This window comes from Dipodomys merriami, unplaced genomic scaffold (genome assembly GCF_024711535.1).
Source record: "Dipodomys merriami isolate MVZ:Mamm:240054 unplaced genomic scaffold, mDipMer1.0.p SCAF_106, whole genome shotgun sequence".
Classification (NCBI taxonomy): Eukaryota; Metazoa; Chordata; class Mammalia; order Rodentia; family Heteromyidae; genus Dipodomys; species Dipodomys merriami.
Window position 1 is genome coordinate 3,384,744 of NW_027202338.1, and position 26,065 is coordinate 3,410,808.

The 26,065-nt window shown below is 57.0% G+C and overlaps 1 protein-coding gene across 2 annotated transcripts; it reads right to left on the reverse strand.

Moving 5' to 3' along the window:
- Positions 1-55: 55 nt before the first annotated feature.
- On the reverse strand, positions 56-25,814 carry LOC138814104 (symplekin). 2 transcript variants are annotated; one of them, XM_070002973.1, is made up of 27 exons: positions 25,709-25,814; positions 23,845-23,968; positions 23,626-23,691; positions 21,869-21,922; positions 21,716-21,789; positions 20,990-21,116; positions 20,232-20,481; positions 19,528-19,698; positions 18,185-18,424; positions 14,448-14,602; positions 13,901-14,051; positions 12,779-12,983; positions 12,389-12,539; positions 9,735-9,970; positions 9,089-9,170; positions 8,876-8,989; positions 8,113-8,260; positions 7,588-7,748; positions 6,456-6,564; positions 6,188-6,288; positions 5,719-5,809; positions 5,293-5,394; positions 2,172-2,359; positions 1,552-1,728; positions 1,337-1,432; positions 913-1,221; positions 56-260 (listed from the first exon to the last, which is right to left on the reverse strand). In XM_070002973.1, the coding sequence occupies exons 2-27, from the start codon at positions 23,947-23,949 to the stop codon at positions 120-122; spliced, it is 3,804 nt and encodes a 1,267-aa protein (XP_069859074.1). In that variant the 5' UTR covers positions 23,950-23,968; positions 25,709-25,814; the 3' UTR covers positions 56-119. The 2 variants fall into 2 exon arrangements, with proteins under 2 accessions (XP_069859074.1, XP_069859082.1); XM_070002981.1 differs by lacking the exons at positions 19,528-19,698; positions 20,232-20,481; positions 20,990-21,116; ... (3 more) ...; positions 23,845-23,968; positions 25,709-25,814 and adding an exon at positions 18,800-19,403 and having other exon boundaries at positions 57-260.
- Between the last annotated feature and the right edge of the window lie 251 nt (positions 25,815-26,065).

The following is a 26,065-nucleotide window of genomic DNA, read 5'->3' on the forward strand; positions in this document are numbered from 1 at the left end:
CCGGGCCGAGCGGCGCGGGGCGCGGCACAGAGGACGGGGCAGCGCGCCCTGAGCGCCATCTCCTTTATTTGTTTTAAGGCAAAGCCCCCGCCCGGCCCCCCGGCACCCCTCCCGCCCCGTCAGCTGTTCCCCTGGGTCTCCGGCTCCCCCGCCTCCTCCGCGGCCGGGCTGGGGGTCTTGGCGGCTTCGTCCCCCGCGGGGCCGAGGCTTGGCGGGCTCCGCGGCTCCTCCTTGGAGGCGGGCGCTCCGGGGGCTGCCTCCTGCGGCCGGGGGGGGGGAAGGGCGGGGTCACAGCACTGCCCCGCCCCCGCCCCGCCCCACGGCCCTGCTCCCGGCCCCGCCCCTCCCCACGGTCCTGCCCCCGCCCCTCCCCACGGTCCTGCCCCCGCCCCTCCCCACGGTCCTGCCCCCACCCCGCCCCTCCCCACGGTCCTGCCCCCGCCCCTCCCCACGGTCCTGCCCCCGCCCCTCCCCACGGTCCTGCCCCCACCCCGCCCCTCCCCACGGTCCTGCCCCCGCCCCTCCCCACGGTCCTGCCCCCGCCCCGCCCCTCCCCACGGTCCTGCCCCCGCCCCTCCCCACGGTCCTGCCCCCACCCCGCCCCTCCCCACGGTCCTGCCCCCGCCCCGCCCCTCCCCACGGTCCTGCCCCCGCCCCGCCCCTCCCCACGGTCCTGCCCCCGCCCCGCCCCTCCCCGGCACCACCCTCCCCAGGTCTTGTTCCAGGCCCCGCCCCTCCCTATGGTCCTGCTCCCGGCCCCGCCCCTCCCCGGCCCTACCCCTCCCCATGGGCCTGCTCCCGGGCCCTGTCCCTCCCCGGCACCACCCTCCTCAGGTCTTGCTCCCGGCCCCGCCCCTCCCCACGGGCCTGCTCCCGGCCCCGCCCCTCCGAGCCCCGCCTTCCCCTTCCCACCTTGGGCAGGGAGCCGTCGAGGCTGGAGTCCAGGAGCGCAGCCTCGGTCAGCCCCGAGTCGTCGTCCATGCTGATGAAGATGGCCGGGGTCTCGCCCTCGGGCCCCTCCTCCCGGAAGTCCACGGCCTCCTCCGAGGCGGGCGGAGGCCCGGGCCTGGCGGGGGCCGCGGCGGGCGCGGCGGGCTTCAGTTTCTGCTCCTCCTCCAGCTGCCGCTTCAGGGCCTTCTCCTGAGCCAGCCGCAGGCCCATGAGGTCCTGGGGGGGCCGGGGGGCCGGGGCCGGGGCCAGAGCCAGAGGTTCCAGGTCGTCCTGAGAAGGAAGGGCGGATCAGGGCGGGGGGAGGGGTGCACAGCGGGAGGGACCCCAGGGCCCTCACCCCCTCCGGGACCCCGCCCCACCCCACCGCGAGGTCCTGGGACCTCACCTCCTCCAGGGGCCCGGCCTGAGGCTCCTTGGCGTCGGGCTCCTGCTTGCCGCTGGCCTCCAAGATGGTCATGATGGAGTTGGGGATGTGTGCTTGCTGGCGGGGGGCAGAGGGAGGGGCTGTGAGCTGACCTCGGACCTCGCAGGTGCCCTCAGGGGCGCCCGGTCCACGGATCCGCGGACCCCCCCTCCCCCGCCGTCCCCTGCGCCCCGTACCTGGTGCGGGGTGAAGGAACGCACGTGCGCCAGCAGCGGCTCGCGGAGCTCGGGGCACTTGTCGAAGACGGCGCCCAGCTGCTGCGGCGGCAGCTGCAGGATGACCTGGAAGCTCTGCGGCTTCGTGCGCTGGCAGCACTTGATGAAGCCCTCCCACACCTTCGGGTACTTCCACACCTGGGCGGCAGAGGGCGCTGCTGGGCCGCCGCGGAGCCCGGCCCCGCCCCCGCCGCGGAGCCCGGCCCCGCCCCCGCCGCGGAGCCCCGCCCCGGGCCGAGCGCCAGCCCCGCCCCGCCCCCTGCCGCCCTCACCGCCGCCTCTAGAGGGCGACGCCGGGCCCCGGCAGTCTCCATCAGGCCGCAGCGGGAGGGGGGGGGAAACCTATGGAGGGCATGTGAACCCAGCCCAGGGGCCTCAGGCGCGGGGGCCCCTACTTCCAAAGCCCCCCCACTTCTAGGCTCCTGGACCACGGCGGGGTCTTCCCGCGGTGGGCGGCGTCCCGCAGTGCGGGGCCTGCACCCGGGCAGCCTCCGCCCCGTCCTGCCCTCCCCCCAGCCCCGCGGGATGCAGGTCGGCCAGAGCGGCCCCCGGTGGAGACCAGGGCGGCCAGGCCGGGTTACCTGCTTCATGATGAGGCGGGACAGGATGTTCATGACGAAGCCCCCGAGGCGGGGGTACATGGTGAGGGACTGGATGACGGTCCTCATGAGCAGCATGGGCAGCGGGCTCTGCTCCATCAGCTGCTGCATTACCACAGCCAGCACCTCCGACGTGTACACGTTCCGCTCCGCAAAGCACAGGTTGGTGGCTGCGAGGCGGAGAGGGGGGGCTGTCCTTTCCGCCCATGGCCCTCCCGGGATGTGGGAACCTCGCCCCCACTCTAGCAGCAGGCCCTTGGGTGGGCACTGCCCCGGCCCCGGTGGAGGCACCACGGCCAGTTCCTGGGTGCCTCGTGCCAGGGTGCCACCATCTTAGCTTGGGGAGAAGCAGGGCACTACAGTGTGCCAGGAAGGGAAAGTGGAGGCCTCCAGAGGAGGGCTTCTGGGGGTGTGCATGATCGCGGGCAGCAGGCCCAGGGGCCAGATTTAGGGGACACAATGGTAACAGGGATGAAGGGGACAGTGGAGACAGGCCCCGGACCAAGCAAAGAGCTGGTGGCTCCACAAGCACCCATGAAGGCAGGTCCTGGGCTCTGCTCCCAGGAGCTGGGGGCAACATCCCCAACTACTGTGCTAGCAGGGAGACCACAGGGGCTGCCCCCTGAAGCCCATCACCCCCAAATACCACTGGCCATGTGAGTCCATCAACCAGGAAGTCTTTATTGAGCCAGGAGAGACCCCCCAATCCACAAGAAGCTAGGGGAGGACAAGGTGGTCCTAGAAAGGACAAAGGGGACCACAAAGGGAGGCGCTGCAAGGAGGCAGATGGGAAGGCTGTTGAAGGGGGAGTAAGGACTCGCCAGGACCCAAAGCAGCACCCAGAGCCCCGAGACCTAGCTGCCTAGTGCTGCGGATCCTACATGCTCCCCCATCCCTTCCCCTTCCAGCACCTCCACCGGCAGCCTCATCTTCTTTCCATGCAGCACCCACAGGTGTTTCATAAAGCTCAAGGGCCCCTTCCTTCAGCACTGGGGTGGCTGAGCAGCACGGGCCATCTCCCTCATAAACCCTACTCTTGGCACAGTGTCCATCTTGGATCCTGCAGCCAGGCTGGGCCAGACGGTCCCTTGGTCCTCACAGCCCTGCCATCCTAACTGCCCAGGGTACAAGGGCTGTCCCTGTCCCCACTGAATCCCAGCTCTACCCAAGACAGGACAGGGCTGACTGGAGATGTTCAGTAACTTTTTTTTTTTTTTTTTGCCAGTTGTGGGGCTTGAACTCAGGGCGTGGGCACTGTCCCTGAGCCTCTTTTGCTCAAGGCTGGCGCTCTACCACTTGAGCCACAGTGCCACTCCTAGCTTTTTCTGTGTATGTGATACTGAGAAATTGAACCCAGGGTCTATCATGCATGCTAGGCAAGCACTCTACCACTGAGCCACATTCCCAGCCCCACTTTAGTTTAGGTTTTTTGTTTGCTTTTGTTATTGTTGTTTGTGGGGCTTGAATTCTGGGCCTGGGCACTGTCCCTCAGTTATTCAGCTCTAGGCGAGTGCTCTGCCACTTGAGACACAGCTTTTCTGGTGGTTAATCGGAGATAAGAGTCACACGGACTTTGCTGCCTGGGCTGGCTTTGAACCATAATCCTCAAATCTCAGCTTCCTGAGTAGTTAGGATTACAGGCATGAGCCCCCAGTGCCTGGTTTTTATTTATTTTTTAAGAAGCCCAGGTTGGTCTGGGATTACAGGTGTATACTACCACACCCAGCTTCGAGCTTTCTTAACTGCTGGAAGATAGCTGGGGGGATGGAAGGGTGCAGAGCATTGGAGGGGAGAGGACCATGTGCAGGGTGACCAGGGCAGGCTAGGACTTGTCATCTGGTACAAAGTTATGAGTGGGCCAGAGCACTTGGAACCAAGCAGAAGGATGGGGGGGGGGGGGCGCAGGGTTGGAGGGTGCGGCCCAAGACGGCTAGCTGCAGGTGTAGGAGCCCAGCTGTGTTCAGGCCTTGCACAAGACAAGCAGGGGTCAGGTTTGCTCAGTACTCCCCACCCATTTGCTTTTTGTACATTATGCTATAAGACTGGGCCAGGCCAGCTAGGATTCTAGTCTAGGTCCAGGAATTCCCTTGGGGGATCATAGTGTATGAATTCCCCTCAAATTGTTGACAATTAAAAAAAAAAAGGCCCAAGTACCCTCCTTCAAAGAGAAAATACAAACAAAAGGGGTGGTGTGGCGCATGTAGTAGTGTGCCTGCCTAGCAGGTGGGAGGTTTGGGGTTCAAACTCTACCACCAAAAAAGTGGGGTGTGTGTGGAGGGGTGTGGAATCTAAGACCATGCTTCTGAACCATGACCTTCAAAACCCTTCCCTGCTCTGTTCTTCCCCTAGAGGTCTTGGGATCCCATACACCTTCTCTAGTCCTCTCCAAGTGGAAGCGTGGGGGGGGGGGGGCACAAGGCCGGGACAGGGGACGTGGGGCAGTATCAGGACAGAGGGCACCTTGCTCAGGCGCACCCTACTTCACCCTGCTGTGTGGCCCTGAGTGACTCACTCAGCCCCTCTGGACCATTTCCTGTCTACCACATACTCACCAGGTGCCACGCAGGGTCACCGTGCCTCTGGGCACCACTCACAGCTCCCCTCATGCCAGCCAGAGGCCCTGCGTGTCTCACCTGCTCCCTGTGTTCCATGGGGCGAAGGCAAGAGGGCACCCTCATACCCCAGGACCACCCCGTGGCCAGGCTAAGAAGACGTGTATCAGGGCTGGGAAGGTGGCTCAGTGGTAGAGCACTTGCCTTACATGCCTGAGGCCCTGGGTTCGATTCCTCAGCACCACATAAGCAAAAAGAAAAAAGCTGGAAGTGGCACTGTGGCTCAAGTGGTAGAGCGCTAGCCTTGAGCTGAAGAGCTGAGGGACAGCGCCCAGGCCCAGAGTTCAGGCCCCACGACCGGACCAAAAAAAAAAAAAGAAGACGTGCATCAGGCCTTACCTGGGGGCGGACAAGGGCAGGGCTGTGAGCCTCCAGGGAGGGAGCAGGCTTGGGGTGGCAGAATGCAGCGGGGCCATGTGGGGGACCATGCAGGTGACCAAGGCGCTGCCCCCCTCCCTGCCAGAGGGGCTGCTGGGTGTGGGGGGGCTCACCTTTGATGATGGATTTCATGTCACACTTCACAGAGTCAATGTTGTGCAGAGCAATCAGGAGCTCTCCGGGGTTCAGCGGGGACAAGGCCGAGTTTCCTTCACCTGAAGTGGGGATGGGGGGGGGGGTGTGACAGTACAGAGATCGAAGTGAAGACATGGCTCTGAGCCCTCCAGTGTCTCGGGACAGAGCAGGGAAAACACCCCATTCCTATCTGGTTAGAGCTGGTTAGCTCTGCCCCTAGGACCTCTGCAGAACAGGATTAAAGAGACAGGGCAGCTGATGGACCGTGCACAAGGTGGCAGAAGGGGCAGGGAGGGGGGAGACCAGGTCCAGCAGGTGGTGGACACATGTCCTCAGCTCCCACCCTCCCGTGCAGCCAACTGAGGGCCTGGCTCAGGACAGGATGGGACGGGACGGCCACCTACCGTGCTGAGTGCCCAGCAGGCGGTTGAAGACCTCCTTCACCACGATGGGGTTGAGCTTGATGAGCTTGGGCAGGGCCTGGATCACCTCTTTCTACAGGAAAAAGGGGAGAGAGGACAGGTTGAGTGCACCCCTGAGCTATGCCCTGCTGACAGCCGGAGGGGGAGCATGGGGTGGGGGACTGGGTGCTCGCATGTCGGGGAGCAAAGTTGGGTGGCCTGGAGTGGGAGCAGGGTAAGTTAGGTCCCCAAGTTTAGTACTAGAGTGTACTATGTGCCACTGTATTGTGGCTTGAGGGTTTTTTTGGGGGGGGGAGGGGGCGAGGAGGCAGTAGTGGGGTTAAAGTCAGGAAGGCGCTGCCACTTGAGGCCTCTCTACTCCTGAGGTTCCTCATGCAGACAAGAGAAGGCCCCATGTGCCCCCCCCTCCCCGTCCCTCTCCCTGGCCTCCCCACCCCCTCCAGCTCCCTACCTTCTCCAGTCCATTGAGCACAGGGATGAGGAAGCGGACATCAGGCAGCCGCTTGTGGTAGAGGTCTCGAACCCGCTTCACCAGCTCTGGGGAGGGTGGCACTGTGGGGGGACAAGCGAGAGGCCAAGGTTGGGGTGAAGGCATCACTGAAGGGATGTACCTGGGTCGGGGGAGGCATCATCTCCCCTTAGACAGAGAGACTGAAGCCCAAAATTGGGCCATGGCAGCCGCGGGGGGAGGGCGGGCTGGGGAGGAGGGCACCGGGCACCTTTATCAGTGAGGCTGTGCAGGCAGCGTGTGACCAGCGTCTCTGCTCCCTTGGGGCAGTTCTCCACCAGCAGCAGCAGCTCCGGCGAATTCATGCCCATCCCTCGGATCTAGACACACGGGGAGGAGCAGGCCAGGGTGAGCTGGGGGAGGGGACATGGCGGCCTCCTGGCTGTGGACCTCTTCCTGTCTTCCCCAGCCAGCCCTGCTCCCGTACCCCACCGTCTGCGCCTCCAATCTAACTGACTGCTCACACTCACCTGGCCCAGCCAAGCCATAGCTTTAGGAGCAGAATGCAGGGAGCAGAGGCCCAGCAACCCTTGGACTGGTCACCCAAGAAACCCAGGCATCCCTCATCCAGAGGACTGTGCTAGCATAGGGCAGGCCCACTGGCCCCCTTTGGGCATGGAGGCTGGAAGAGCTGGAGAGTATCCACAGGCCACTCTTCTCCATTTGCTCTTTTCATTCTTTAGAGACAGGGTTTTAGTACATATAGCCCAGGAAGTCCTGATTCTCCCTGGAGTGCTGGGGTTACAGGCATGTACCACTACGCCCAGCAAAGACTTTTTTGCAGTGCTGAGGTTCCAACTTAGAGGTAACTGCTCTACCACGGAGCCACACTCTCACATCTACCCATTTCTATTAGGAAATCTCTATAATATCAATAATAACTAGTGGGGGCAGAGATGGGACTACTTCAACTGTATCAAGTCAAGCTGCGAACGGCCAGCCATTCTGAACGGCAGGGGATGGTGGGGTCCTGGACTGCATCTGTGTGTGCGACCGGATGGGGGAGGGGGGACAGGAGGGTCTTGCTTTCTGCCTCAACAGCCAGACTGCATTAGCCACGTGGGAACCAGCTCGTCAGTGATGGTAGCCCAAATGGCGATGTCCTGGGTTCCGACTTCTGACTAGTGCTTGGTGTGAACTTGATCACACCACCCCGACTTTTACCTATGGGGCAGGATCACTGTGGGCATGGAAGAGACCGAACATGAACCCAGGCCTGCCCAACTCCAGCTCTTAGCTGCTGAGCCACCACAGGTTTGGGCAAAGACTGCAGCGCCCGCCCTGTGCCCAGTGGGCCAGGCAGCCTGGACGGGGCGGGCTGTGTAGCGGGCCTGGGCCCTCACCGGCTGCTCGATGACCCTCAGCACCGTGCGCTTGATGTCAGCGATGGCCTCTGTGTACACGGCCGCCAGCTCGTGGATCAGCTTGTGGTTCTGAGGTAGGAGGGCCAGGTAGAGGTACAGACACTGCTTCACCGTTTCCTCCGTCCAGGGCGCAGCCACCTCTGACAGGACAGGGCTGCCGTTCAGACTGGTCCCCTTGACCCCCACACCCCATCTGCAGGCCTGTCCCCACTCAGGGAGTGACCAGAGAAGTCAGGAGCACTTCCAGCCTCCTCAGTCCACTGAGCCCCACAGAGGCCAGGGAGCTGCCCCACTCCATGTCTATCCCTTAAGGGATCACCACCCCATCTTCCGGCCCAAGCCCTGGCTGAGTCCCCTTCCATTTAAGGGTCCCATTACACAGGGTCGCCCCTGTGTAATCCTGTGGGACCTGGACCCACCCCACTGCCATCCTTGTCCTCTGTCCGCGCCCCCCTCCCCCCCGCCCATGTTCTAAGGTCTAGTGCCTTCCTAGCAGGCACCGACCTGTGTCCTTGTCAGCTCCAAACAGCACGGATGGGGGGTTGGGATGAACCAAAAGCTGCAGGTAGTTGAGGGCAAATTTCTCCACGTACTCGCGCAGCTGCTCCTTCTCGTACATGCGCTTGATGAACAGCAGGGCCTGGGAGCGCACCTGGAGGAGAGCAGCAAGATGCAGGGAGAGGGAGAGGCGGGGCTGGGGTGGGCTCCACACCACAGCACTCATGCCTGCGGGGACCGGGACCCACTCAGGGCCTGCAGCTCCCATCCATGGAGGCTAACTCGCTCCTCCAGGGATGCTCCTACCAGGCGGCCCTGGCTTTGGACATTGGCACTGCCTAGACTGCCTATCACTAGCTACATCAGTGTCAGTCAGACTCCAGCTGCCAGGAGCCAACCAGAACCACAGGCTCATGGGAAGGGTGGGTGTCGAGTCTGGAGAGGGCACAGTGGGTCAACAGCCCGTCAACCACATCACACGAGGGCTCCCTCCTACAGGACACACCCACACCCACACCCACACCCTGACTTGAAGGTCCGGCCTCACCCAGGGCTTCCACAGCTGTTCCTGCCCTGCTCAGGCCTTTCGACCTTGAATGGAGCTAAAGTGCACCAATGTGGCGTAAGAGTGAAAAGGGCCTCTGCGCATGTGCACGCTTTCGCGCATGTGCACAGGGTGGCAAGCGCCAAGCTTGCCAGGTGTCCTGGTTTCTTGGGAGCTTTGTGCCATTGGAAATGCTTGGTGGACGGGGGGCGTGACACGGCTCACCTTGTCCTTCTCATGGGAGCTGAGGTCCAGGAGGACATGCAGGTACTGGAACTGGCGGGACGGGCGCTTGCAGATCAGGTCCCGCAGCGTGGACATGCCCAGGTAGGTGCGGCTCTGGAGGAGGAAGGAGCCAGAGCTCAGCGCACTGCAGACCAAGTCCAAAACGTTGGAACCCATGTGCCACCTCGGCCACCAGGCCTGGGAGAGCCTCACCTCATCCTCACAGTACTTGCGAATGACCTCCAGGGCGCTCTCGGTGATGAGCGGGGCCTCCAGCACCACCTTGGTGAAGATCCTAGGAGAGGAGCACGGGGCACGGCTGCAGGTGAGGCCTCGCGGACCCCCCCCACCCCCCAGGGCACAGGCTTGGGGCCATGGCTGACTCAGGCACTTCCTCTCTTGACACTTGTCTCCTAGGGGAGGTTCTCACCTCTCCTGTTAGCTACAGCAGTACGTGGGGAGACAGGCGGAGGGAAGAGGCGGGATGTCAGATAAGGAGCCATGAAAGAGCACTGGTAGAGAGGTGGCAGCCATGTAAAGTGCAGGTAGACCAGCAACAGACGGCAAGGCCTAGGGCTTGGCATGCTCAGGGGACAGTTACAAGACCAATGTGGCTAAGGTTTTGGAGGAACACAGAGGCTGGGTCACTAGAGGGCTCACCCCAAGGGCAGTGGAGAAGCATGAAGATTCCTGGTGGGGAGAGAGCGTGCAAGATTTACACGATCAAGTGTCACCAGGGCTGGCCTACAGAGTGGGAGCAGAGGCTCTACAACAGCCAAGAATGGGGCAGGGACTGGTAACCAGGGAATAGGGAAGCGGGCACGGGAAGTGGGACCCATGGGCCCAGGCTGCCCCTCACCCGTCCTTCTGGTCTGGTCTCTCCTGCAGGCCAGAGAGCAGGCGCAGTAGGCAGGCCTCGTACTTGTCCAGTGTGCCCGAGGCACCAGCGGCTAAGTAGGCATTGTACTCCTGGTAGAGCCAGGCAAAGGCCAGGTCCAGGCGGGCCCGCACATCCTCAAGGATGAAGGACAGGACCTCGGCCTTGAGGCCTGAGTCAAACTGCGTCACCAGGCTGGCCAGGATCTTGACACGTACCTGACAGAGAACAGGCGGGTCAATCAGCAGGGTGGAGGAAGGATGCAGTCAGGGTACCCTGCAATCATCAGGAAACCCCAGCATGGACATGGTAGAGTGAGAAAGGCAGCTAAGCGCCCCCTGTCCAGAAGCTGGTGTGGTGGATGATAATGGTAAGAAACAAAGCCAACAGTCACCAGGGAACAACAGTATTTCCAGGAAGGGCCCTGGTTGTACCCCTCATCGCAGACACCTCTCAGGGGGGACATTGCTGACTAGAGGGCTGGTAGGATTTTTTTTCATTGTTTTTGGTGCTGATAACTGGGGCTTGAACTCAGGGCTTTGAATTCCTGCTTAGTTTCTTTTTTTTTTTTTTTGGGTCCGGTCGTGGGGCCTGAACTCTGGGCCTGGGCACTGTCCCTCAGCTCTTCAGCTCAAGGCTAGTGCTCTACCACTTGAGCCACAGCACCACTTCCGGCTTTTTTCTTTTTGCTTATGTGGTGCTGAGGAATCGAACCCAGGGCCTTGAGCATGCAAGGCAAGCGCTCTACCACTGAGCCACCTTCCCAGCCCCCTGCTTAGTTTCTTTGTTCAAAGGCTAGTGCTCTACTGAGCCACACATCCATTTCTGCCTTCTTGCTGGTTAACTAAAAAGTCTCTTGCATTTATTGGCCCAGGCTGGGAACCTCTATCCTTAGATCACAGATTCCTGAAGAGGTAGGATGACAGATAGGAGCTGCCAGGGCCTGGACTGGAGGTACTTCTTTGGGTCTGGGCGCTGTCCCTCAGCTCTTCAGCTCAAGGCTAACGCTCTACCACTTGAGCCACGCTCTACCACTTGAGCCACGGTGCCACTTCTGGCCTTTTTTGCTTATATGGTGCTGAGGAATTAAACCCAGAGCCTCAGGCATGCAAGACAAGCACTCTACCACTGAGCCACCTTCCCAGCCCTGGAGGTACTTTTTAACAGCTAACTTACTTACCACTAATTAGAAACTAATCTCAATGAATGGAGGGAATGTTGCCTGACTGAGGTGACAGCAACAAGTGGCACAATCAGGACTGAAAAGCAGCTTTGTGGGCCGGGATCATGGCTCAAGTGGTAGAGCTCCAGTTTAACGAGCACAAAGCTCTGAGTTCAAAACCCCAGTATGGCCAGAATGTAAAAAGCAATCTGTTTTGTGTCAAGTTCAGCACTAAAAAGTTAAGAACCATGAAGATATCATATGTCAGTGGCACATGCCTGTAATCCTAGCTCTTCAGCAGACTGAGATTTGAGGATCGCAGTTGGAAGCCAGCCTGGGCGGGAAAGTCATTTAGATTCTTTTTTCTTGGTCGGTCATGGGTCCTGTCTTGAACTTTGGGCCTGGGCACTGTCCCTGCGCTTTTCAGCTCAAGGCGAGCGCTCTACCACTTGGGCCACAGCACCACTTCCAGTAATCTAGTGGTTTATTGGAGATAAGAGTCTCACAGAGAGGGGCTGGGAAGTTGCCTCAGTGGTAGAGTGCTTGCCTTGCATGCATGAGGCCCTGGATTCGATTCTTCAGCACCACATAAGCAAAAAGAAAAAAGCCAGAAGTGGCACTGTGGCTCAAGTGGTAGAGCGCTAGCCTTGAGCTGAAGGACAGCGTCCAGGCCCAGAGTCCAAGCCCCACGACTGGATCCCCCCCCCCAAAAAAAAAGTCTCACAGACTTTCCTGCCGGACTGTTTGAACTGGATCCTCAGATCTCAGCCTTCTGAGTAGCTAGGATTACAGGAGTGAGCCACAGGCGCCCAACAGTCTTTGAGATTCTTATCTGCAATTAAGTACCGCACCCCCAAAAAAGCTGCAAGTGGTGCTGTGGCTCAAGTGGTAGAGCACTAGCCTTGAGCAAAAAAAAAAAAAAAAAGCTCAGACAGTACCCAGGCCCTAAGTTCAAGTCCCATGACTGGCACAAATACAAAAACAGCAAAAAAGGCCGGGTGCCAGTGGCTCACATCTGTATTCCTAGCTACTCAGGAGGGTGAGATCTGAGGATCACAGTTCAAAGCCAGCCCGGGCAGCAAAGTCTGTGGGACTCTTATCTCCAATTATCCACTAGAAAACCAGAAGTGGCCCTGTGGTTCAAATGGTAGAGTGCTCACCTTGAGCTAAAGAACACAGGAACAGCAGTCAAACCCAGTGTTCAAGCCCCATGACTTACCTCCACAACAAAAAAGAGCCAAAAATCTAGGATGGAGACCCCCCCGCCCCCAGCCCAAAGCTTCCAGGCCCAGGCCTGGGGTGATGACCATGTGTGTGGCTGGGCCTTTCCAACTTGCCCTCAGACACAGCTGCTACCTCTGCCTCCAGTGGAGGGGTAGTGTTGAGTGGCAGGCTGGGGCTGCAGTCAGGAAGGTGACTTGGGGGTTCTTGGCCCCTGGGAGAGGGACTGCGGGGACAGGCTGGGAAAGAGCACCTGGGCTGCTCCACTACAGGCCACTGCCTTCTCGGCCCGCAGAATCCGCTTCACAGCACCCAGCTTCATGGCCTCCACCTGGGCGTCTGTCAGGGGCTTCAGCACATCGCTCAGACGAAATATCTTCTTGCGCCCACCAGCACCTGCCAGCCTGTGTGGGAGATGGGGCGGTGACTTTGTGTCCCTTCTGCAGCCCAGCCTGGGGAGGGGGGGGCCACGGAGATATTGTGCCCCTTCCACAGCCTCCAAATTCCAAGCCTCAACCCAGCACAGTCAGGGGATGGACGACGATGAAGAGGCCGTTGTGTTTCTGTCACTAAGACAGTGGCTGGGGCACTGACGTTAGAGAGCCTGCATTGCAGGATGAGGCCCACCTAGAGGGAGACTCACCGGGGCTGTGTGACAGGGATGATGGGCTCCGGCCGCCTCTTGGCCTGGGGTGCCTCCTCCTCCAGTGTGGACATGGAGCTCAGAGAGCCCACCACCGAGATGGCCTGGCCCTGAGCCGACAGGCGCCTCTTGATCAGGACGCTCTCTGGCTTCACTACCTTCTCCTCCTTGGGCTCTTCCTTGCATTGCTTGGTCTGCTCCACACCTGAGAGGCAGCCGTGGGCACCCAGGGAGTCAGCCCTCACCCCCCACTCCTGGCCCTGGTGCAGGCCAGCTTCGTGCTGGGCCTCAGATGTGCAGAATGAGCCCAACCCTGCCCCCACCTAGCCAGAAGGGTTAAACTAGGCACCTTATGCCACTTGCATGTCTTAGCAGCCAGGACAGCCACATGCCAAGGCCTGAGCCTTCACCTGGCTCTAACAAGGACATGAACGCCTCTGTTCACAGCGGCTCCGCTCATGATGGCAGAGAGTGGTGTACTAGTGGAAGGGGACACTGGTGACAATGAAAAGCTGCTAGTAGATATCACACACAAAAAAAACAGTGTGTAAAAGCAGCCAGACACAGATCCGTGCACAGCAAGTTCAAGGAGAGGCATGCTGGGTGCAGGGGCAGCCACACCTGCACTCAGAAGGCCAAGGCAGGATTGAGAGCTCAGGACCAATCTGGGCTCTGTGGTGAGATCTTACATGAACAAAAGAAGCTACACTAATTTATGTTGGCAGAAATCTGTATGGGAGTTGTGTCTGGATATGAGGTTCCCTGAGTGGTCACAGGAACGAATCGGGGGAACTTTCCAGAGTGGTGAAAACAGCTTCTGTGTTGCTCTGGGTGGCAGTTCCACCCCGTGTTCACTTTGTATGTGCTCACTAAAGTATGCATTAGAGCTGTGCACTTTGCTGCACACAGCCATCAAAAACACTGCTGAGAGCAGGGAGGAACCGCTATTTAGGTGGGTGACATTTCTGGTTCAGACCAGGTCAGTGGGGAGGCCTGGGGCCTAAAAACATTGAGCACTCTGCAGGACCTGTGCTGCCTGACAGGTCCAGAAAGCATGTGACTTCACGTCCACGAACTTGTGCAGGCACTCTCTTCCAGTAAGGAGCCCCACGTGACACCCACCTGGACCCAGCCCTGCAGCTGTCATCTGCGTGGCCATGAGGCGAGCCAAGTGCTTGATCTGGGCCTCGGTGCCGGCGGACTCCACAGGGGTGTAGATGGCTTGGAAGGAGGCAGGCATGGTCTCGGGCAGGTACACCATGCTGATGAGGACCTGACAGGCAGGGAGGAGAGCAGCACCTTCACCGCAGCTCTCTAGGCACTGGTCCAGGCCCAGGCCAGCTCGGGGGGAGTGACAGTGACTGGGGTTTTTGTGGTGCTCAGCCTCCTGGGAATCAGAGCCCCAATTCCAAACCTGTCTGCAGAGTCCCATTTAAGGCAAAGAGAGGGCGTGAATGGGTGGGTTCAGATGGGGACTGGACCACACAAAGAATCCATTGGCTGGTGCTGACAAGTGACCTCCAGGACTTAAGAATAAGAAGAGGTCCAGCAATGGGGAGGAGAGTACCCCAGAATGAGGTCATCAGTTGGAGGGAGCCAGGGCAAGGTGGAGAGAGGGCAAAGGATGAGACCCTTCCTCCTCCCAGGAGGGACAGCCCACCATCCTCACCAGATTAGCCACATTATCGGGCGTCAGCAGAGGCTGCAGAAATTCTGCTGTAATGTCTGTGTCTGACTGGCCTGAGATCTGGGCTGAGGCCTTTGAGGTCCCTGACGGGCCAGGCTCCAAGTCCTTGTCCTCATCATCTTCCCCTAGGTTGGGCTCTGGGTTGGGATGAAGATGGTAGTTAGAGAGGGCAACAGGCCCCATTCCCAGGCAGGATTGCTTAGGCAGTCCCTGCTTTCAGCCTGTCTTAGCCAACAGGGACTTGCCAGTGGTTCCAGATTGTGGCTACAGCCTTCTCCTGGCTCTGGGGGCAAAGAGGCCACACCTCATGAGCTGATCCCATGAAGCCCCAGAAGGAATTGCTAATACTATCATTCTTTTTTTTGGTTGGTCATGGAGCTTGAACCCTGGGCCTGACCACTGTCCCTGCACTCTTCAGCTCAAGGCAAGCGCTCTACCGCTTGAGCCACAGCACCACTTCTGGTTTTCTAGTGGTTTGTTGGAGATAAGAGTCTCACAGACTTTCCTACCCAGAATGACTTTGAACTGGAATCCTCAGATCTCAGCCTCCTGAGTAGCTAGGATTGAAGGCGTGAGCCACCAGCTCCTGGCAACAGTATCATTCTTAAGGCTATTCCTATACTGAGATTTTATTTATTTTTTCTCCAGTCCTGGGGCTTGAACTTGTGACTTGGGCACTGTCCCTGAGCTTCTTTGGCTCAAGACTAGCATTCTACCACTTGAGCCACAGTGCCACTTCAAGTGTTTTCTGTGTATGTGGTACTAAGGAATCCAACCAGGGCTTCACCCATGCTAGGCAAGCACTCTACCACTAAGCCACCTTCCCCACCTAATACTGGGATTTTTATTTATTTATTTTTTTGGTCCAGTTGTAGAGACTGAACTCTGGGCTTGAGCACTGTCCCTCAGCTCTTCAGCTCAAGGCTAGCGCTCTACCACTTGAGTCACAGCGCCACTTCCAGCTTCTTTTTGTTTATGTGGTGCTGAGGAATCGAACCCAGGGCCTCAGGCATGCAAGGCAAGCACTCTACGACTGAGCCACCTTCCCAGCCCTGGGATTTTTATTTCTGACTATTCTACTCCCACCTTTTTCTTGTGTTGGTAGGGGCTTGAACTCAGGGCCTCCAGCTCTCACTCAGCTAGTACTCTCATGGCTGACACTCTACCACTTGAGCCACATCTCCACTTCGTTATCCTCCCCTTCAGGAGGTGTGGCTGAGCCAGCCATCAGCCACTCCTCGTGGTGCACCTCTGTAATTCCAGCATTTAAGAAACAGAGGCAGGGGCTCAGGGAAGGTGGCTCAGTGGTAGAGCACTTGCTTTGCATGCATGAGGCCCTGGGTTCGATTCCTCAGCACCACATAAACAGAAAAATAAAAGCCGGAAGTGGTGCTGTGGCTCAAGTGGTAGAGCGCTAGCCTTGAGCTGAAGAGCTGAGGGACAGCGCCCAGGCCCAGAGTTCAGGCCCCACGATTGGAACCCCCCCCCCCAAAAAAAAGAAACAGAGGCAGAGCCTGGGAAGGTGGCTCAGTGACAGAATGCCTGCCTCGCATGCATGAGGCCCTGGGTTTGATTTCTTAGCACCACATAAACAGAAAAAGCCAGAAGTGGCACTGTGGCTCAAGTGGTAGAGTGCTCACCTTGAGCTGAAGAGCTCAGAACAGCACCCAGGCCAGAGTTTAAGCCCTACAACCGACGGGGGGGGGGGGGGGGGGGGGGGGGGAAATAGAGGCAGGAGGATCTCAAGTTTGAAAACAGTTTGCACTATACAATGAGTTGTTTTATTTTTGCCTGTACTGGGGATTTGAACTCAGTACCACTAAGTCATATTCCTAGCCCTACAATTGAGTTCTAAGCCAACTGTCTCAAAAAAAAAAAAAAAAGGGGGGGGGGAGGCTGGGAAGGTGGCTCAGTGGTAGAGCGCTTGCCTTGCATGCATGAGACCCTGGATTCGATTCCTCAGCACCACATAAGCAGAAAAAAAAAGCCAGAAGTGGCGCTGTGGCTCAAGTGCTAAAGCGCTAGCCTTGAGCTGAAGAGCTGAGGGACAGCGCCCAGGCCCAGAGTTCAGGCCCCACAACCGGACCCAAAAAAACAAAAAACAAAAAACAAAAAAAGGGCTAGGTGGGGAATGTAGCTCAGGGGAAAGTGTTTGCCAACACATACAAGGTCTTGAGTTCAATTCTAAGGAATGAATTCTCTAGAGATATAAGAAGAAAAATACAACTGCATCTAGAACATTTTATGCTAGAAAGTAAGGCATGTTAAAAGCAGGGGAGGGGGGGTAGTGGTGGTAGAGCGCTTGCCTTGCATGCATGAGGCCCTGGGTTCGATTCCTCAGCACCACATAAGCAGAAAAAAGAAAGAAGCCGGAAGTGGCTTGTGGCTCAAGTGGTAGAGCGCTAGCCTTGAGCTGAAGAGCTGAGGGACAGCACCCAGGCCCAGAGTTCAGGCCCCACGACCGGACCCCCCCCCAAAAAAAAGCAGGGGGTGGGGGGGGTCCACAGGGAGGACTGGGAATGTGACTCAGTGGTACAGTGCTTGTCTTGCATGCATGATATCCAGGGTTTGATTCCTCATTACCACATAAACAGAAAAAGCCAGAAGAGGCAATGTGGCTCATATGGTAGAGAACTAGCCTTGAGCAAAAGAAGCTAAGCGACAGTGCCCAGGCTCTGAGTTCAAGCCCCAGAGCTAGCAAAAAAAAAAAAAAAAACCAGACATCAGACATATTACAAGGAGATAGAAGCCAACTGGCTAAATATTGAGCAATATGAACAACATAACAGCAATGGTAACAGATTAGTATATTGAAAATACGAACCCAGGGTTCCTTAGGATAAAAGAAGGCAAAATGACAAATAATAAATACAAAAAAAAGGAAAACCTGCCGGGCGCTGGTGGCTCACGCCTGTAATCCTAGCTACTCAGGAGGCTGAGATCTGAGGATCGCGGTTCAAAGCCAGCCCAATAAACCAATATCTATCTCCAATAAACCACCAGAAAACCGGAAGTGGCGCTGTAGCTCAAGTGGTACAGCACTCGCCGTGAGCTGAAGAGCTGAGGGACAGCGCCCAGGCCCACAGTTCAAGCCCCACGACCGACAAAAAAAAAAAGGAAAACCTTTTTGTATCCAATATAGTTACAATAGAATCAGGCAATTATCTATGTAACTATCTAGTCCTGCAGTGTACTTTTATTTATTTTTTTGGGGGGGGGTTCCAGTTTTGGGGTCGGTCGTGGGGCCTGAACTCTGGGCCTGGGCACTATCCCTCAGCTCTTCAGCTCAAGGCTAGCGCTCTACCACTTGAGCTACAGCGCCACTTCTGGCTTTTTTCTTTTTGCTTATGTGATGCTGAGGAATCGAACCCAGGGCCTTAAGCATGCAAGGCAAACGCTCTACCACTGAGCCACCTTCCCAGTCCCAGTGTACTCTTTTTGTCATTGTTGTCAGTTGTGGGGCTTGAACTCTGTGCCCGGGCGCTGTCTCTGAGCTCTTAAGCTCAAGGTGAGCACTCTACCACTTTGACCCACAGCGCTACTTCTGGATTTCTGGTGATTAATTGGAGGTAAATAGTCTCATGGACTTTCCTGGTCAGGCTGGCTTTGAACTATGACCTTAAGATTTCAGCCTCCTGAGTAGCTAGGATTACAAGGGTGAGCCACCAGCACCCAGCTCCACAGTGTACTCTTAAGTAAACACACCAGCCTCAGCTCACCCAGCTTCATCTTCTTGAGTGTGGAATCGGCATCATCCCGGGGCCGCTTGCGGGCGTCCTTGCCACTCGGCATGTTGCGGGCGATCTCCGCCTGGGGTGTGCCCAGGTCCACCAGCAGAGTGGTGATCTGGGCCTGGAATTCCAAGGAGGCCGGGTGCTTGAGCACACTCAGTAAGTGCAGCTTCAGGTTCTTGCGCACGCTGCTCACCTGAGATTTGGCCAGTGTTGGGGGCAGGTTGGCTGTGAGGAAAGAAGCAGGAGCTCTGTGTTGTGGACAGATCTCTGAGGGTCCCTTGTGCCCAACTTGGGCAGTAATCTTGCAGCTATATCCTAGGGAAGCTGCTGGGCCCTCAGGAGAGTGTGACTTTTCTAAGGCTGAGGTTTCAAACTCTTGAGAGGCCTCCATAGCATTAGTCCCTGAAATGGAGACAAACTCAACCCCCATTTTACTAAATGCAAATTCACAGGCCCCTCCATCTCCAGTCTGAATTCCAAATGTTTCTCCTGGAGAGAGCAGCCTATACCCACCACCTTCTCCACCAACTTCCCACTCGGTCACCGCCACAACTCATGCTGGTCTGTTACCCCAAAGATTTCCCTGGGCCTGGCAGTCACCTTGGTGAACCAGTCGCCCTTGTTCCAGAGCCAAAGAGGATCCCTGTAATTTTGCCTGCCCAGGGTTCACTGCCTGTTCCCCGGTCAACACCACTCCCATTCCCCTTTGAGGAAACCACCCTGTCCCCATCCTCTGTCCAAGGATGCGTGAGACCAGGGGCCAGTGAGAACACAGCGTTCCACTGGCCACTGTTGATTGGCTCAGAGCCAGGCTCATGCTCACTGCTCGGCCAATCAGAGACAATGAGCATTAGCTCTCAGACTTTGGCTGGAATCATAGGGAAAGGGACACTCTTTCTCCTAGGGTTGCTAAGTCGATGGAATAGAGGGTTGCAGCTTTGTGGGAGCCATCTTTGATGCCCCCAAGGAAAGAGCCAGAGAATGAATCCAGCATGGTGGACGTTAAGTCAAGAGTTGGAGAGCACCTGATCCCAGACATACTTCCTAGTGGACAGCATATGCAAAAGAGGACAAAGTATTATTAGCAGCCTGCTCTGGAATGAAGGCAGGGAAGAGGCTAGAGCATGTGAAAGGGTTTCACAGGAACGACATATGCTTCAATAGTCAAGCCAACTTCCAAGCAGGTTTGGGCCACACCAAAGCTTCCCATGTGATAGAGAACCCTTTCCTGTGCCCATGGCAGCTCAACTGACTGGTCAGCACCTAGGGCGCACCACCGGGCACACCCTTCCTCATGACAGGGGCAAAGTGGCAAAGGCTCAACCCACCGTGCAGAGTCTCATAGGCCTGGATCACTTCAGACATGAACATGGGTCTCTGGCGGGCGATATTGGCGAGGGAGCCCAGAGCTGTAGTCAGGTTGATAGAGGAGATGGCCGGGTGCACCATGAACTTGAGGAGCTGCTCCAGGGCTGCTTTGCCCTCTTCCCATAGCACATCTAATGCAGGAGGGAAAGAGAACCATGAGCCCTCGGGGGCCCTTTCCCTCAGACCTTTGGCGAAACAACCTTAGGGACTGAAAAAAGGTGAGGTCCTAGTAATCAGGCATTTATGAGTGGCTGGAAAAACCCAGAGAACATTTGCTGACAGTCTAGAAGCACTGTTTTCCCTCTGGGAAAAGACCGGGGGACAGGGGAGTTCGATTTCTTGTGCCACTCTAGACTTCTCAACACAAAATATGTACATAATAATTTGACGATTTGCAATGAAAAAAGCCATCAGCGCCCTCCACCGGGCCCTTCTGCCAGCCCAGGCCAACGAGACTGCTCTTGTCAACCTTTGTACCAAAGGAAAGCCAAGTTCAGAGGAAACTGTGAAGGTCATAAAGTGGTGAAGCTGGGACTTGGCCCTGGCATCAGATCTTAGCAATTGTCACTAAAACTTACTAACCAGGGAAGGTAGGGGGCAGGGTGGGGAGAGGAGGAAGGGAGGGGTGCAGGGCCCTTATCACAGGACCATGGCCGGCACTCACTGTACTGGATGTAGGGGTGGTCTCGAGGGATGCGTTCCAGGCTGATGTCTTGCTCCTGGCGTCGGGGTACCTCTGAGTCGGCCACGCGAGGCGACAGGGTGACAATAAGGCCCTCCACAAACTTGATGGCATGGGTGCGGATGCCATCGTTGTCAGAATCTAAGAGCAGAATGATGTCCCCAGCCATGGCCGACACCATGTCCCAGCAGGCCTCCTGGAGATCGTTGATCACCCGGGACTTCACCATCCACTGCCAGAGGGGTGGGAGGAAGACAATGCATCACTCACGGGGCCTCTGCTGCCATCTGGAGACCCGAGGACAGCTATGTGGTTAACAGATGCTGAGTTCCAACTGCCCCCAGCTCTCAGTGCTGGGTGGTGAACAATGGGCTCCAGACCATGACAACACAGCACCCAAATGTCAGATCTCAGGGCAAAGGCACGAAACCAATCGCTCAGGTGGTGATATGGCTTCCTTATTTCCCCCACACTGGCCAGCACCCCAAGATAGCGAGGCCTCCTCATAGCGAGGCCATGGCCCACACTCACCCGGCTCATGACCTAGCACCACCTGCCATAGCTGGGCACAGAGAAGGCACGGGGGGGGGGGGGGGGGGGGACCGTTCACTGAATGTGCTAAACAGCAGGCAACACTTTATGCCTTGTCTGTGCCCATCCTGCCCACAAGAACAGGCTGTGACCCTGGCTTAGATGCCAGGTGTGTCTGCAGGGAGGCTGGGCAGCCGGGAGGCCCTCACCTTCAGGGCCACCTTGTAGAGCTGCGTCATGGTGAGGATGGCCTTCTTCACCACGTTCACGTTCTCATCTCGCAGGAGCATGTTGAGGTTGGCAATCAGTTTTAGCAGCAACTCGATGTCTCGCTTGCTGGGGTGGGGCAGAAAGGGGTAGAGCAATCAGGGCCCATGACCCAGAGGAAATACAAAAAAAAAGGCCGATGCCAGTGGCTCATGCCTATAATCCTAACTACTCAGGAGGCTGAGATCTGAGGATCAAGGTTCAAAGCCAGCCCAGGCTGGCTCTTATCTCCAATAAACCACCAGAAATCTGGAAATGGTTCTATGGCTCAAGTGGTGGAGTGTTCGCCTTGAGCTGAAGAGCTGAGGGACAGCATCCAGGCCCAGAGTTCAAGCCCCACAACCGACCAAAAAAAAAAAAAAAAAAGAGCTGATCCAGACAACAAGAGGTAGATAAGGCCAATACAGCCCTGACAGCAGAACAGACGGGTGCCTACACCAGCACAGTGGCAGAGGAAGTGACTGGAAACAGCTCCTTCTGTATGCATTCTAGAAGTAGGGTGGGCCGTGCCTACTGAGGAGCACATTGGAAGTGTAGGGGACCTGAGGAAACCTCAGCTGTCTAGGGTCTCCATCATGTTAGGTCCTCACTGGGGAGTCAGGGTACATGGGAGAGTCTCAGAGAATACTATGTCCAGGGGTGCCAGTGCTCCCGGCACTGCCCCTTACCATGCCTCCTCGATGAAGCCAATGACAAATTTTCGCACTTCAATCGACTTGTCTGCTTGGAACGCGATGATCTCCTGCAGAGGGGTCCGAGAGGGGTTACACACCAGGACCTACCTTTACCCAACACCTCACTCTCACCCCGCCGTCACTCACATCCAGGAAGTTGTCCAGCAGCGTGGGGTCTTTGTTAATGATCAGCTCCTGGACCTGGAAGGAGTGGGGATGGGAAGAGGAGGACATGCACAAAATCAGGACCTGATCAAAGCAGAGGACACGCAGGGGAAATAGCTTGGGGCTCCACAGAATCTCTAGACACTACTTCGCTCTACCCAGGACTACAGCTTTTTCTGAGCAACTGACTTGCCCTCCCTGAGGTTCAGCTGGCTACTCTAACCTTAAACATCAAGCCAAAGGCCTGGGGGGGAGGGAGGGGGGGGGCATGGCGGAAGAGGCTACAGAGGGAACCACCAAAGTGAAATCCTGGTGGGACACAGGCTGAAGATGGGTAGCCTCAGAGCTCCTTCTTGGGTGTGGCAGCCCTGCCCATCAGATCTCCCCACTTCACACTGCATCTTTCACAAGACAGCTTACAGAAGCTTACTGGTGGCTCCCGCCTGTAATCCCAGCTGCTCAGGAGGCTGAGATATGAAGATGGAGGTTCAAATCAAGCCCAGGCAGGAAAGTTCATGAGACACTTATCTACAATCAGCTAACAAAAAGTCTGGAAGTGAAGCTGTAGCTCAAGTGGTAGAGCGCTAGCCTTGAGCAAAAAAGCTCAGAGAGAGTGCCTAGGCCCAGTTCATGTCCCCCAAAAGAACGTACCTAGGCAGGCACTGGTGGTTCACGCCTGTAATCCTAGCTACTTAGGAGGCTGAGATCTAAGGATCGGGGTTCAAAGCCAACCCCAGCAGGAAACTCTGTGAGACTCTTAGTTCCAATTAACCACCAAACAAACCAGAAGTGGAGCTGTGGCTCAAATGGTAGAGCGCCTTGAGCTGAAGAGCTGAGGGACAGCACCCAGGCCCGGGGTTCAAGCCCCACAATCAACAAAAAAAAGGTACTGGGGCTGGGAAGGTGGCTCAGTGGGTGGGTGGTGCTTGCCTTGCATGCATGAGGCCCTGGGTTCGATTCCTCAGCACCACATAAACAGAAAAAAAAAAGCCGGAAGTGGCGCTGTGGCTCAAGTAGTAGAGCTCTAGCCTTGAGGTGAAGAGCTGAGGGACAGTGCCCAGGCCCAGAGTTCAGGCCCACGACCAGACCCAAAAAAAAAAAAAAAAAAGGTACCTGTAACAGTGACACAATTTCCCATACCCCAAGACCTGTCAGGATCTGTGATTTCCCTAGACTGGGGTGGAGGGGGAAGGGATGGTAGGAGAAAAACAAAGGAGGAGGCAACAATCCTTGATAAGAAATGTTTCTCATTACCTTGCTCGTGTGATTGTAACCCCTCTGTACAGTAGTTTCACAATTAAAAACATCAAAAGAAGCCGGGCGCCGATGGCTCACGCCTGTTAATCCTAGCTACTCAGGAGGCTGAGATCTGAGGATGGCAGTTCAAAGCCAGCCAGGGTAGGAAAGTCCGTGAGACTCTTATTTCCAATAAAAACCACTAGAAAACCGGAAGTGGCGCTGTGGCTCAAGCGGTAGAGTGCTTGCCTTGAGCTGAAGAGCACAAGCACAGCACCTAAGCCCAGAGTTCAAGCCCCACAACCGACAAAAAAAAAGAAAGAAAGAAAGAAAAAAAAGATTTCCCTAGACAGTTTCCCCACAGCCCTCTGGGAAGGAGGGAAGGACTACATGAGTATGCCCACAAGGCACTGAATTCTGCCTCAGGCACAGATGCCAAGTGTCGGCAACAGTGTTGCTAGCAGCATTCCCCATCCCTCCCTTTTTTGCCCAGGTGGGCTCACCTGTTTGAGCACTGTGATCTTTGAGTCATTGGTGATCAGCGCTGCCTGGTTCAGGAGATCCACCACCTGGAAGGATGGGAGGGAGGGCCAGGTGATGGAGCCAGCCTCAGCAGCCCCAGTGGACGCCTGAAGTTATTCTAGATCACTGACAGCTTGGGGTGTCGTCCACAGGCAGGCAGGAGCTGCACCTCTTGAATTCCAGCTGTCTACCACACTTACCCTCTCTGAGGTGGTCATGCCATCAATGCCTGGCCCTTCCTCCTGGGTGAAAAACTGGGATGCCACGCTCCGGCGAGTGACACTGTCCCCGCTGGTGCTCGCCATGGCTGCTGTCACACACTCCCTGGAAAAGGAGCCAAGTCAATCTTCACTTGTGGACTTTCACCCATGAAGGGGTCAGCCTTCCTTCCTGTCCTTTCGACAATGCCATGCACCCATGTCTGGCTTAGGTTTGGGTGCCCAGGATATGCGGTGGTGACAGTGAAGTCCCAGGTCAGAGACAGAACTGTGCCTTATCACTAGTACTTTACACATAGGAGGCTGAGCACAAACACCACTAAGCAATGACCAAACCTAGCAGGCTCCATGCCTCCTGTCTCTCTAGATGAGGAAGAACACACAGCAAACGTGTGTGTGTGCGTGTGTATATGTGTGTGTGTGTGCGTGTGTATGTGTGTGTGCGTGTGTATGTGTGTGCGTGCGTGCGTGTGTGTGCGCGTGTGTATGTGCGTGTGCGTGTGTATGTGTGTGTGTGTGTTGGCCTTGGGGATTGAACTCTAAGCCTGTGTGTGCTTTCTTTTTTTAAACTTAAGGCTAGTACTCTATCACTTTGAGATACAGCTCCACTTCTGGTTTTCCAGGTGGCTAATGAGAGATCAAGAGTCATAAGTAGTTTCCTGCCAGATCTGGCTTTAAACCTAGATCCTCAGATCCCAGCCTCCTGAGTAGCTAGGGTTCGAGGCAGGAGCCTGGAGCTTGAAGTGTGTCCCCAACTGGGGCTTGAACTCAGATTTGTGCTATCCTTTGGTGTTTTCCTCTACCATTTGAGTTGCACTTCCACGTGCAGCTTTTCATGAAAATTTTCAATCTGAGATTGGTTAAACCGACAAAGGAACAGAGGATCAACTGCCTCCTATACAATCAACACTCGTTCACACTTGTCATTTACAGTACATCAAAGTTCAACATACCAATAGATACTTTCCTCATGATCTGTTCTTCCATTTAAAAAAAAGTGCAAAGCATTTGATTCCCTGAATATGTTGTAATTTTTTTCAGCTATTCCTCCTAATGAAGAACACTTGGAATATGTGAAATCGGTATTAGGAAGGACGTCAGGGACAAACGCTCCCTGTCAGTCTCCCAAAGAATGGCTCTAGGAGGATTTTTCATTCATTCAACTGGTAACGACTAGGGGAGAAGGGAGGTCCTCCTGTGTGTGTCTGTAATGGGGTGGTGAGCTAGGGACGCAACACCCACTGACACACCCGGTCCCTGCCTGCCTTGAGTTCCTGAAAACGGACACAAGCCTCACAGCACCCAAAATAAAGGTCTCATAACAAATTAAGACCACGTGTGCTAAGAAGGAAAGGCGCAGGGACCTATGAGAACGCGGAGCCGGGGGGGGGGGGGGGGGGGAGGGTCTGGCGAGGGAGGGCGGGAAAGGAGGGCTGAGCAGAGGAAGTGACGTTGGTGCTGAGCCCTAAATAGGGAGCTCACAGGGCAGAATGGGGGGTAACCAGGACGTGGCGGGCTAAGATGCCAGCCAATGCAAATACCCGGGGGCGAGAAGGCGCGTGGCGAGTTTGGGGGAGTGGGGGGGGCCGCGAGGCTGGTGCTGCTGCGTTCAATGTAAGCAGAGCAAAGACGCAGAACGGGGGGCAGGCGAGGCCTGCGGCGCGGACGCAGCAGCGAGGCCGCGATGGAACTTTGCGCCAGGGCACTGTGGAGCCCAAGGATGGGTCCCAACAGGGGAACGAACGGGGTGGGGGGAGGTCCCCCCAAACCCACCCCCGCCCTCACTCCCCGCAGCAGGCCTCCCCCGGGGCCCGCGCCCCGCGTCTCCACGCCGCCTCACGCTCACCGCGGCTCCGGCCTCCGTCCCCCTCGCGCCCCCTCAGCAGCGCCGCTTCGCAGGCGCCGCCGCCGCCGCCGCCGCCATCTTCCGCCTGCCGCCGTGACGCTGCGCACGCGCCACAGTCTCAGGACCGTCGGGAAATGGAGTCCCGACGGCGGCCCGCCCCTACTGCGTGTGGAGGGGGAGGCCTCGGCTGAAGGGGCCTCCATTTCCGGACCTCGCGCGCTGTGCCTTCTGGGAAATGTGGTCTCCGGGCGGAGGCGCCGAGCGGAAGTGACAGCAGAGCCTTCTGGGAAATGTAGTTCCCCGGCCGTGCGGCGGGGAGGGCAGCCTTCTGGAGTCCCTAGACGGCTGGCTGGCTTT

Excerpts from the sequence above, each read along its gene's own strand:
- LOC138814104 (XM_070002973.1), bottom strand. The coding sequence starts at position 23,949 with ATGGCGAGCACCAGCGGGGACAGTGTCACTCGCCGGAGCGTGGCATCC. Across the intron at positions 23,692-23,844 it reads GCATGACCACCTCAGAGAGG|GTGGTGGATCTCCTGAACCA; the intron begins GTAAGTGTGGTA and ends CCATCCTTCCAG. Across the intron at positions 261-912 it reads TCGACGGCTCCCTGCCCAAG|GAGGCAGCCCCCGGAGCGCC; the intron begins GTGGGAAGGGGA and ends CCCCGGCCGCAG.